This window comes from Phoenix dactylifera, chromosome 10, assembly GCF_051530095.1.
Source record: "Phoenix dactylifera cultivar Ajwa chromosome 10, Ajwa_hap1_PhDact_Kaust_v1.1, whole genome shotgun sequence".
Taxonomy (NCBI): domain Eukaryota; kingdom Viridiplantae; phylum Streptophyta; class Magnoliopsida; order Arecales; family Arecaceae; genus Phoenix; species Phoenix dactylifera.
In genome coordinates, this window is record NC_143199.1 from 15,927,060 (window position 1) to 15,939,971 (window position 12,912).

At 40.0% G+C, this 12,912-nt stretch overlaps 1 protein-coding gene across 7 annotated transcripts in view; it reads right to left on the reverse strand.

The window, feature by feature from the left end:
- LOC113461511 (uncharacterized) overlaps positions 1 to 12,912 on the reverse strand; it is a 137,457-nt gene that overhangs the window by 9,723 nt on the left and 114,822 nt on the right. For 3 of the 7 annotated variants that reach the window (XR_016396625.1, XM_089925751.1, XM_089925749.1), the window contains 2 exons: positions 9,614 to 9,735; positions 9,230 to 9,531 (listed from right to left, as the gene is read on the reverse strand). The exons of 1 other annotated variant lie outside the window; for it this stretch is intronic. Coding sequence is in view for 5 of the 6 variants with exons in the window: in XM_089925751.1 (XP_089781877.1) it covers positions 9,433 to 9,531; positions 9,614 to 9,735 (221 nt within the window). In the remaining variant the exon portion in view is untranslated. Of the gene's footprint in view, positions 1 to 8,763; positions 9,013 to 9,229; positions 9,532 to 9,613; positions 9,736 to 12,912 lie in introns of those variants that run through there. 3 more of the 7 variants (XM_089925752.1, XM_089925750.1, XM_089925755.1) reach the window with 2 other exon arrangements.

A 12,912-nucleotide genomic window follows, 5' to 3' on the forward strand; every position in this document is an offset into this window, starting at 1 on the left:
TACTTCATTTCTGAACTCCTTGAACTTTTCAAAAGATTCAGACTTGTGTCTCATAAGATACACATACCCATACCGTGAATAATCATCGGTAAAGGTAATGAAGTATGAATAACGTCCTCTGGCTAGCACATCGAATGGGCCACATACATCTGGATGTACCAGGATAAGTATTTCAATGGTCCTCTCCCCATGTCCTACAAAGGGCAATCTGGCCATTTTTTCTTGAAGACAGGACTCGCAAACTGGATATGACTCGGAAGTCAATGAGCCGAGAAGCCCATCTTTATTCATTTTGTTCATTCTGTCCTCTCCAATATGGTCAAGCCTGAGGTGCCACAAATACTTTTGGTTTATCTCATCCCTGGATCTTTTGGATCCTTTGGCACTCACTTCTTGCTCAGACACATTTATAGATACATCCATATGCAAATGATAGAGACTGTCAATCATAAAACCACGTGCGACTATTTTATTTCTGAAATAAATAGAACAGCAGTCTTTGTCAAATATAAAAACATGACCTTTCTGTGCTAGACATGAAACAGAAATCAAATTTCTGCTAGCAGCAGGTACATAATAGCAGTCTCTAAGTAGTAAACTAAAACCAGACGGTAGTCGCAGATGGTAGGTGCCCACAGCCACAGTAGCAACTTTTGCCCCGTTGCCAACCCGAAGGGTTACTGCACCTTCCGCCAGCCTTCTACTTTCCTTTAGACCCTGCATGGTAGTGCACAAATGAGCACTAGAACCAGAATCTATAACCCAACTAGAAGTAGAAGAAACCGTTAGATTAGTTTCAATTATGAGCAAGTCTATACCTTCTGAAGGTGTGTCACCTTTCTTGTTCTTCAGGCTCTCGAGGTATGAAGGACAGTTCCTTTTCCAGTGGCCGTCGACATTGCAGTGGAAACATTTTTCTTTGTCATTGGCCCTTTTCTTTTGAACTTCCTTCTTTGGCTTCTTGTCTTTCTTCTGCTTCTTCGCAGGCTTCTTTTTCTTCCAAGCAGACTTTCTCTTGGAACCAGAAGTCAACTCAGCAGCAAGGACATTGCCCCTTGAACCTTTCAAGGCTCCCTCAGCAGTTACCAACATATTTATCAGTTCAGTCTTAGTGCATTCAATCTTATTCATGTGGTAGTTTACTATAAACTGACCAAATGAATCAGGAAGGGATTGAAGGATCAGATCAACTTGCAATTCCTTGTGCATGTTCATACCGAGCTTCTCAAGCTCCTCAAGGTCCTTGATCATAGTCAGACCGTGATCATGGACGGATTGCCTTTCGCACATCTTTGCTTTGAAGAGCCTTTTGGACACTTCAAAACGAGCTGTGCGACTCTGCTCACCATACAACTCTTGCAGGTGTGCCAGTATGTCCCTAGCAGTCTTCATAATTTTATGCTGGCATTGTAGTTCATTGGACATGGATGCCATGATATAGCACTTGACCCTAGTGTCATCGTCTGTCCACTTCTCATGCGTCGTACGCTGATCAGCGGTCGGACGTGCTGGTAATGCGGGGATGTCATTGTCGAGCACATAGCCTATTTTCTCACAGCTCAAAATAATTTTGAGATTTCTAAGCCAGTCCTTGTAATTTGTACCGGTCAATCGGTTGGTCTCAAGAATACGGGTCAAAGGGTTTGAGGCTGACATTATGATCTGCAGAGAGTAAAGATTCTAGTTAGATTTTTGTACTTGATCCTTAATCTGTTCTAAGGACTTTTAGAACGAATGTACCTCCCACTATTTTCTCGAATTCCTCACACTCCCCTGGTAAGAAAACGGAAATCCTACACGACAGGATTTCTAGTGGATACTGCGGTTCCACCGATTTACATGCCACCTCACCTAACAGTTATTGATGACACATAAATTGATGAATGTACAACTCTTGTACAATACTTCTTAAGCATGTTGCAGTGCTACTTGGTCTCTAAGCCATGAAAACCTCACCTAACAGTTATTGGTCCCATTTCTTAGTTAAGTCAGACCCACCGTATAACCGTAGGAATAAAGTCGTCATTGGGTCCTCACCTAACAGTTATTGGTGCCCAACCCCATCTTTACCCTACAACATCTCATGTCTATAGAGAGGTCCAGCCTCCCGATGCAACTTGACCACTGTATTCAGCCGAGAAAAATCAACATCAGAAAGGCCTTAGCAGCTCTACTATGGTGGAAGACCTATTGACTTAATATTGGTTAATCAGGTCTTAGTGTTTGCAACTTGAGCTCTTCATAAGAGGTAATCGAACAATTGGCCAGGTAAGCAGGTGGGAGGCTCCCCTTACTCAGAGAGTAAGGTCCTAATTAAGTAACCAAATTTCATGCTTTCCTAGACACCAATTAGATCAATTAATCTAATACGACTTGCTCATGTCGGTTCACTCTCGACTTGATTGAGGAGGTTTTAATTTAGGTCTCAATTGGGTTTGCTACATCACATGTAAACCTATCTACCCGTCTCTCATTCACATCACATGCAAACGACACATTGCAGGCAGTTATAATCGCAGCAATAATTAAAGCTAAACTTTAAATAGGTGATGATCATGGATTCTAATTAGGTCATATTACAAGCACATGCACGTCAATCGATCAACTGGTCTTCAACTCTTGAATTGGTTCCAAGCCTCCTTGATTCGATCCTTGTTTAACTCTTGATCCAATCGCCATCAACCGCTTAGATCGCCGTTCATCTCATGACTTGTCTTCAACTTGATCGTTGACGTACATCACATCACAGAAATACAACCAGATGTAAAATAAAAATAATAATAAATTACATCTCCTTTTAGGAGGCACGCAGGCCTCTCAAAACATTAAATAAGATGCATGCAAGCATCTGAAAAATTACATGACATCACAGATCACATCGCAGGTCATTACATTTGATACCAAAAGGGTTTGAATCCTATGATCATCACCACATGCAGCAATTATAATTTTCAGATCTGAAAACTAACTGATTATCTCATGACATAGGTTGCTGATCATGCTAATCATGATTCTAAACTTTGTAATCCCATTAACAATGCAATTAGAATCATCTTTTTATCACATAAAAATCAGCATATAAAAATCAGCACCCTAGAAAAAATCTGCATGCAGAAAATTTTCAGCATGCATGATCAGTCAATTTTCAGATCTAATAAGCCTATTAATAATTAATCCTTACCTTAATCTACGATGCCTAGGCTCTGATACCACTGTTAGGACCCGCCCATGCCGCTGATATTTCAAAACAAAATCAGATGGCAGCGGAAGGGGCATGTGCGGGATCGACGTTCATCGCATGAACATCGTTTGATAACCATTCGTAGTTAGGTAAGGATTAAAAACTTTTAATAACTTTAGGAAGATCAGATCTTCACCTTGTGCGGGTAGATGATCACCGCAAACTGAAGTTCGTGGTTTAGGATGAAGGTTCGCTTGAAGCCGTTCAAGTGCCCGGCCTCTACGGGTATCCACATGAAGTAGAGGACCGATCAAAGCTTCCTTGTCACCCCGGGGTGCTAGCTCCCTTGCAGAGACAACTTTGGATGGCTGATTTCCTCTCTATCAATCAACCCTTGATTGTGCTTGAGAGGAGGAAGAAGAAGAAGGGATCTTGAAGAACCAAAGCCTTCACTGCAGCCTTTCTTTTCCCTGCGTTGGATGAAGGAAGGGAAGGGGAGGAGGCCGCCAAGGCTTCTTCTTCCTTTCTTCTTGCTTTCGGCTGAAACAAGGAGAGGAGGAGGGGAGGGCGTACGGCAGCAAGAGGAGGAGCTTCTCATCAATTAGGTCAGCCCCCAACCCTCCTCTTTTTATAACATCTAGGGCTCCTACAAGTTAGGAGCCCTTGATGTATTACCAAGAGGGGCGCCGACCCCTCTTGTTGCCGCACCAAGGGATCAAAGGAGGAGGGGCGTGAGCCCCTCCCTCTCATGTTGCCCTAATCCTCATCTAATGAGGATTGGGAGGCCCTAATGTGGTTTAGCCCTAATCCAATTAGGCTTAGCCCAAGGGTGAACCAATTTGGATCCAATCTAGGTAAGTCCTAATCCAATTAGAACTTAAATCAATTTTGACTCAATTGAACTCTTCAATCCTAATCCAATTAGGAGTCTTATTGATTCATTAGATTAATAATTAATTGTGACTTAAGAAACCCTAATTTTAGATTAATAATTAATTGTGAATATCAATCGAATTGATTACTTGTGATTCCTAATCACGATTCAACCATCGGATCGGTCAATACTTCTAGTGTGTGTGATCCCATAGGTTCTATTCTGACTGGTAGTGAGATATATTGTGATCTCTATCACAATATCATTGAAAACTCCTTTCAATGGATTGGAACGATTCCAACTCTACTCATTAGGGTTTATCGATCATCAAGATAATCCCTATGAGTCCCATCATCCACCAGTGACACCTAGCAGCATGTAGTGGCTACCCAGCAGAATAGAATGATGAACCTCTAGGTGCAGTTATTATGTGATACAGTCCTTCTATCGTGGATCCCTACAAGACGGAGGTCATGGACAACTCGTCAAACCCCATCGTCTGTCATATGTCAAGATTTATTCGACTTAAGTTCGAGAGCGGAGAACTCTTTCTCTACTGTGCAATCTGCCCCGGCCGAGGTCTTACGAACTCAGTCTTATAAATCACATAGGATCTCTCCTTATCTATCAAGGTCGATAGATTCCTTATAGGTGCATACCCTACTCCTACAGTGAACCTACTGCAGCCAATCTACACTGCATGGACCCATATGGCTAGAGACCATGTATGTGTGCAGTCAAACTACAATAACCTCACTGTGAGTGGCCGAAGCACCGCAGGTCAAAGGACCAGTCACACTACTGCAACATCAAGCAAGTCACTGACGAGTGGATGACATCCAAGTGATTTCTTGTATTGGTCACGCTCAGTACCCTTGTTCTTAACAAGCACCTGCACTATTACTTCAGTGTCGCCACACTGTGGACTCGAGTCTCGTCCATCCATAAGGAAAGTAATCTGTGCACTGATCTCATCGGATCGATCACCGTCCTCATGATGATCCATCGATCAAGAGCGTTCAGAAATTAATCACCAATGATACATGGCTCAAATTTTCAACTCTTGAGAATATGCATCATCATCTTATTAATTCCTTGGACGATTCATAGACACAATAATAATATGAATGAAAAAGATGTCTTTCATATATTCAATAATAAAGTCAAATACAAATTATGTCCCAGAATTAATAATGTGTCAGCCAAAAATTGGCTTCTAGGGCATACATCTAACAATAACCCCCAATTGGCAGGATCCAGAACATAGTCAGGCTGAGAGTTCCAAATCTAATGCACATCAAAATTCTTTTTGTAACAAAATAGATATATCATAATCCGATCTAAATATGCATATACGATGCAAGAACAGTAAATATAACAATAGTCCGAAAAATATTATTCCAATTCACATATCCATTTTTCATTCAAATCATCATCTCGTAAATTCATAAATCACATATAAATTCATTAACAATTTATTTAATACAAAAATAATATTATATAAATGAAGAGTCTAAAGAAAAGGCAGTTCATTACTTACTTTGAACGCGATCTACAGTAAATCCAATTAATCTCACAAATTTCTCGCAGAACCTAATATCCAAAAATCATATTTTCTTTTAAAATTCATCACAATATATATTTATAAAACTTAAATTTTAACATTCTCCCAGGGCCGACCCTGCAGAAGTGTCTAGCGCCCCGGGTTCGGGTTCGGTTTCGGGTTCATACCCGTAAACCACCCTCTCCCTTTATTTATTTATTTATTTTTTTCTTTTCTTTTTCTTGCTTTTCTTTTCTTTTATTTTCTTTTTCTTTTCTTTTTCTTTTCTTTTCTTTCCTTCCCTTCCCTTTTCTTTTTCTTTTCTCCTTCTTCTCCCGAAGCTTCCTCTGACTTCTTTTCCTCCTTCCCCCCTTTCTTTCTTCTTTCTTTTTCTTTCTCCTCCTCCTCTTCTCCCGACTTCTTCTCCTTCCCCCTCCTTTCTCTCTTCTTCTTTCTTCTCCCACGAAGGGAGGTCGGCGAGCTCGGGAGACGTCCGCTGGCTCTCTCCTTCTTCCCATGGAGGAGAAAGAGAGCTTAAGAGAGAAAGAGCCCGCGGCGGGGACCCGCAGCATCGGCGGTGCTCGCGGCCGCACACGGGTAAGTCTCCTCTTCCCTCTCTTCTTCTTTCTTTCTTTCTTCTTTTTTTTTTTTTTCAAATGGTTTAACAGAGAAATGAAATTAGGAACCTTACCTCTGCCTCGGCGAAGATCCAGCGGCTTCCTCCCTCTTCGGCGGCTCTTTCCTCTCCGGCGGCAATGGAACCACCCGGATCAAAGAAGACCGGTTTCAATGGCTCCCTCCCTCTCTCTCTCTCTCTCTCTCTCTCTCTCTCTCTCTTGGGCGGCTGCACGAGGAAGAAGAGGGGACTCGGGTGGCCTCAAAGAAAAGGAGAAGAAGCCCCAAAAACAGGGCTTCCTCCTTCTTCGGGATGGATCCTTCCATCCCGGTGCCTCACGTGCCACGCACGTGAGGCCGAAACCTGGGATTGGGCCGGTCAAATGGACCGGGCCCAGTTCCGGGGTCTCACAGAGTTGAAAACAAGTCTAATTGGTTTGTAATTAGATCAGACACTGGAGGCCCTTTTTTTTGTTTTTTTTTGCAGGGTTCAGAACAATGCCAACTCATAACACAGTCTTTCTAGAGGCATGGGCTGTTTGAGAGGCTCCCAAACAAGCTGTTGTAGATAACATGGATAGGCTTATCAATGAAAGTAACTCGGCCACCTTTGTCTCGATTGTCAGATGACATGAACAGGCCCCTTGAAGGATTTAGCATTAAGTTGAAAATATATATAAACTTTTCGAAGTTTTTGAAGAGTGTAAAGTCCAGCACATCTACTGCTCCGTTAACAAGGTGGCTGATGACTTAGCTGGTCTTGGTAAAACTCACAGATTTTGTATAGATTGGGATCTAAGGATAACATTTCTATTGATATGCTAAATCTTTTGTCCTTGGACCACTCAGCACGGCTCTGGGAGCACCATAAATAGTGATTGTAGTAACCATTTATGCAATCAAAGAAAGAAAAGAGAAGCCGCCAAGGCGGTAGCTCAGTTGGAACGGAGCTCGGCTTCTAACCAAGTGGTTCCAGGTTCGAAACGCGCGGGCGTCGATTAAATGTGGGGACCGGATGCCTCTAGCCTGGACACGGGGTCTAGAAGTGCTACTGGTCGGCTGGTAGCCTTGGTGGTGCCAGGTGTGACGTACTCACACGTGGTTCTCGAGCCGGAGCCCAGAGGGGTAACCGAACCGGGGTCACGGGTGGGGAGGGTATGAGTAATATATGGCTGGGGTCTGGTGCGCTGGGCCTATACCAAACGGCCATTCTGCCCGAATCGAACATAGTCCTGGCGGGGGCGGGGCCCGGTTGGGGTTGCTACGCGGGGTGGGCTTGTCCCTCCCCCCTACCTCCTTTTTTTTAGCAAAAAAAAAAAAAAAAAAAAAAAAAAAGAAAGAAAGAAAGAAAAGAGAAGAAAATAAAACAAGTCTAATTGATCAGATTGATGATCTCAAATCTAAGCTAAAATCTATTTGACCTTATAGCAAGCTCTAATTGAATTTGGTTCATACCTGGTCTGAAATTAATTAAAAGCATATGAATTGAATTAAAGCTTTGTTCAATTAAATCTAGATTGAGCTTGATTCGAGCTTGATTCTCAACTCGAGCTTCTCAGATTAAATGACAATGATAAGATTACTTTATTTTCAATTCAATCTATTTTGATAAAAGTTACATATGCCTAGATCCGATTGTCTTAGTTCTATGATGAAATAAATCTCATAATTACTTGTTTCATATTTTATCCATGAGGGGGATGTTGTGCTTGCTTAAAAAATAGGAAAATGAGAAAAAAAATAGTTATGCTTAATGAAATAGTTGTTTCACAGCTTAATTTATTTTTGTTGGACTCTGGTCTCTAGAAGTATTAGGATACCAATTAATTTAGTTGGTAAAGTTGCTACAGGCTTCGTACAAAAGGCCCAGGTTTCATTTATATGATAACCTCAATGTTTTATTAGACTTTCTCCCCTCTTAATTATCAAAAATGATTTACAGAGTTATATTAGATTGAGGATCAAAGCAATTAATTACAATTCATATACAATGTCGTTGCACCTCCTATAACCTGTGCGGCTCGTGTTGGGTGGCATGTTCATGTGGAGTGCTTGGTTTTCAATCGAGGCTATATTGAAGCAAATCTCATCCATCAGTTGTATCACACTTTACCCATTAGGTGTGAGGAATATCTACTTCAACAACAAGAAAAAGTTGAATAAGAATTGTTTTATACCTAATGAAACAATTGTGCCATAAATTACTTCTATTTTCACTTCTACAAGTTTTGGAATAATATTACATTGGAGAAAATCGAGTTTTTTCTTTAATCCTGCAGAGATCCAAACCGTGAAGCCCTGCCCACTCTCTCACCATTTTTAACCCCAATAACACCCCCCCACACCCCAATCCACTACACCCTTTTTCCTGCCCCATCATGCTGGATTTTCCTAAACAGGCCCCGAGTGTTTCCATCCATGAAAAACAAAAAAGAATAAGGGAAATGATGGCCTTATGACAAGAAAAACTGATGACGACTTTCCTCTCATGAAGGCATATATAATTTTCACTTGCATATTTCCTTGTTAATTTCTCTTTTTCAGAAGCCATTTATCAGAGGAGATGAGCCATGCTGAAAATTAAACATTTAAGCTATGAAACATTCGACTTTGTTAATAAATAAACATCATAGTTCCGATATACAAAGGCTTCTCTTAGCTCAGGTAACATTTAAAAATGAAAGTGGTTGCAAAATTATTTTCTAACCCAAGGTCCTAAATGACATGTTTCAAGCATGATTATAATGAACAGGCCCTTTTTCCCTTTTCCTCTTTTCCACATCTCGTGACTGCCATACCCTGTAGGTGTTGAGCTGTTGTTACAAAACTTTTCCACTTCAGGAGTCTCAATTCACAAAAGGAGTTTAAAATGAACATCTATAAACCAATGAAAGCATATGAAGAAAAGGATTCCAGTATAAACTGGCAGTCAATGTACTACCAATCATACAAAAGGTTGTTAAAATGATTTCATAACCAACTTTAGTAGGTTAATGCTAGTGAATAGAATAAAAAGTATTCGAAGCATAAAAAACTGAACTTTATTTTACTTTTAAATATTTAAGGTTTATAACTAGAAGTTCACAAATAACCATAACTAAGATGATCATTTTTGTTGTGGCCAGTCAGGTTCATCAAGTAATTAGCAATTGAAAGTTGGACAAGATCTGCATTTACAGCATCTGTAGGTAGGCACTTAAGCAGATGTCCCAAACTTCATTATTGTGGCCCTTGAATTGCATGGACAATCTCCTCAGTTCTTGACTGGATGCCTTTAAGATACTCAACTAGGATACGCTGCTGATAAGAACCTCCTTCCTGCAAACAAGATTGATACAGTACTACAGTACATAAGCATTTGAAAGCATCAGAGAGTAAAAGTCAAGGTTATGAATTTTACTGTTCGAATTAAGATCCGCTCTATTCGTTTCTTAATAACAGCATAAAATTCCTCAGGTGAAACTTCTCCTTTTCCAACACTGAGTCCATTGATCAATAACATATTCCAATTGTCTTCAGGGGCTGCATTTTGATGACAATGCACAAGTCAATGCAGATCAAGAAAAAATACAATGAGGAAGAGGATAGAGCATTTTATCCAAAGATTAACTTTATAATCTGCATCGTAGGTAGATGCAATGGCAGAGATTGGATAATAAGCACTCATTCTTCACTACTTTCAGATATCTATGTTCTTCATGTTCCTAAGTTTCCATTAACATTTTTGTTTTTTGTTTTTTTTTATACCATTGCACAATCCCAATATTACTCTTATTTTGATTCTTATTAATGCATTCTGAAAAGATAATTGAGACTGGTCATCAACTTGGTGGATCCTACTACACGGATCATTGTTCTCTTTAGCCTTCCCTGGATTGTTGGCACTTTATGCTAGACTACCAACTTTGCACTACAGCATGGTGTCATTTTTATTTATAATCCCCCTGCATTTGCTGTAAAAGCTTACTCATGGTTGGTCTCATGTCAGAAAATCATGAATGATTATTCTAAATTTACTTGGCTTCCCTTCTACATACTGAATCTAAAGTTACAGGAAACTATACTGATTTCACAACTATTGCTCGAGTGTTTTTCCAAGACCATTAAAATTTTTGGTTAAACATGTGTCATTACTTTCTTAACGGTATACCTGACCTCAACTTTTATTTCATTTTACACAACAAAATGGCATTTTTAAGTGGAAGTGCCATTATTATCTTTAGAATGTCTACTGTTTTCTTCTTTTTTCTTTTATTCATCTCAAAAGAAAAGCTGACAGTGTCTTCTGCCATGAGCTTTATATGGATTACAAAGTAAATGCTTTGGAGCAAAATTTGTTGTAAGAAAACCAAATTAGAGTAACGACTGTTCATTTGGCTTCATGGATGATATGGTGATGATTGCAAAAATCCAATTTATACAAAAATATTGTCATGAAATTCTCATTTTGATGCATTTCGTGAGAACTATGACTATGGTACAGTGCGCATAAGAAGCACTTTTGCTTTTTAATATAAAAAACTTCTTGATTTGGTGCATCATATTTTTATGCTTCAGTGCAAGAAATAATTCAAATATTATAAACTTGCAAATGCATTATTATAAAACTACCAACTCATGTGGAAGACTGTTGATCCATAATTCTTTTCCCTTTTCACTGTGTCCACAGATTTAAAACTTTATAGTTTATAATGTAACATACAAATTGTTTGTGTTTTTTCAGTCCCATCCGAATGAGTGCTAGGGAACTTGGAGGTCCTAGCCAACTCGGTTGGCTGGCGAAGAAAGGTGTCAAGTCTTCAATAGTAATGAGGTTGGTGTACGCAGGCGTGCAAACGACATCCGATCAACCGGAAAGATGGTGATGAGGATCGAAGGGATGATAGAGAGTAGCATAGGTGCAGGTGCCTGGACTTTCAAGAACTTTTGCCACCATCACAATATCATTTGAAGGTGGATAAGGAGGTGTAGGGCTTGCTACGGTAAGGGTGCAGTGTTGGTCCATAGTAGAAAGCTAAGTTACGCCTACTCATAGGATAAAAGGTAAGAGTAAAACTAAAATAAAAGATAAATATACATTAGATTGATTATCCAAGGATCCTTATACAGACTATAAATTTATTATTTAAACTAAAATAAAATAATTGCCAACTTTGATTTTTGGATGTTGCAAAATGCCTTGAAAATTGCAAAATGAGGGAAGATTATGCCAAAATTTTTAATTTTGGCATGATTTCATGATATGTTGTAGATCTATGGATGATCTACACAATCACACAAAATTTTTTATATTTTGGATTATATATTTTTTAAAAATTAAAAAAAATATAAATTGGATTAAAAAATTCAAAAAAAGATGATAAAATCAGAATCATATTTAGGAGTATGCAAGCTACTCTCCAGAAAAATTTGGTATTTTTTTATTTAAGTTTTAAGGCAATCATGCGCATAGTGGCCTAGGCCTAAATTTTTAAAAAAATTGAGAAATAAGTAGCCTTTAATACATGCCTACGGGCCTAAAAAATTATATGTAGCATCCATGGTAGGGTTCTACATAGATCTGAGATCAAATTAGTTTTTTAAAATATTTATATTTAAAAATTATTTTTTATTTAAAAAATTATTAAAATTATATAATTAATACCAAAAATTATGAAAAATTAGTGGTATGTATTATCTATTTCAAAAGTATTTTCTGAAGTAAAAAATATATTTTTTCAAATTATGGTATTTATGTATTAGATAAATCAGATGTATTTTCTAAAATAAAAAATATTTTTTGAACGTAATAAAATTTTGATATTTTTAAATAATTGATAAATTGACATACTTGATAAATTTGCAAGAATGGAACCATAAAAAAAAAGGAGCTAGAGTGTGATATGGGTTAGCTAGAGTGTGACGTACTATTGGGCCGTACTATGGTGTATGATCCATACTATCCATAATCCACATGAGGATCCTTGATCATCCATGTTGCTGGAAATTGGACCCGGGGGCGGCCGTCGGCTGAGGAGGAGGAGCTTCGGTGAACTCTGGCGGGCAGCGATCTGTCGGCGGGCGGCGTCCTCCGTGGAGCAGGGACCTGCAAAAAGCCGGTGGCCGGGGTTTCCGGCGCCGGCCCTCCGACGCTTAAGTCAGTGGGGGGCTTAGATTAGGAGGAGAGAATATAGATGTGTTCTGTTCTGTTTTTTCTTGTTCCACCCCCCGCACTAAGAAGGAGGGGCTCCTTTTTATAGGGGGATCGGATTACCTGTGATGTGATGAGGCGAGGTCGCCGTACGACTTAGCACGTCGCTCGAGTTAGTGCACGATCAGACGAATTAATGCGTTGATGTCGGAGATGAGGTCGGGATCAGAGAGTTGTCACGGCTGACTGGACACTGCCGAGCCGATTTGCCGTGTGAGGACTGAGGATCCGTAGACAATAGGAGCCACGCGCTTTAATTGTTGAGCAAGCCGGAGACATACATTAATTGTTGAGTGAGTCGGGGGTTTGCAGAGGGCATGCGCATTAAATGCCGGAGGCGGTGGCAGGGTATGGCCCCTGACTGGACTTCGGCGGGACGCAACCGTGGTAGGTGGGCGTCGAGATCGGACTTCCGAGGTCGGGGGTTCTTTGGGTCGGATGTTCCGGAGTCGGGCACCGAGCTCGGCCGCCCGAGGTCAGCCGTCATCGGCAAGGTCCTCATGCACTTG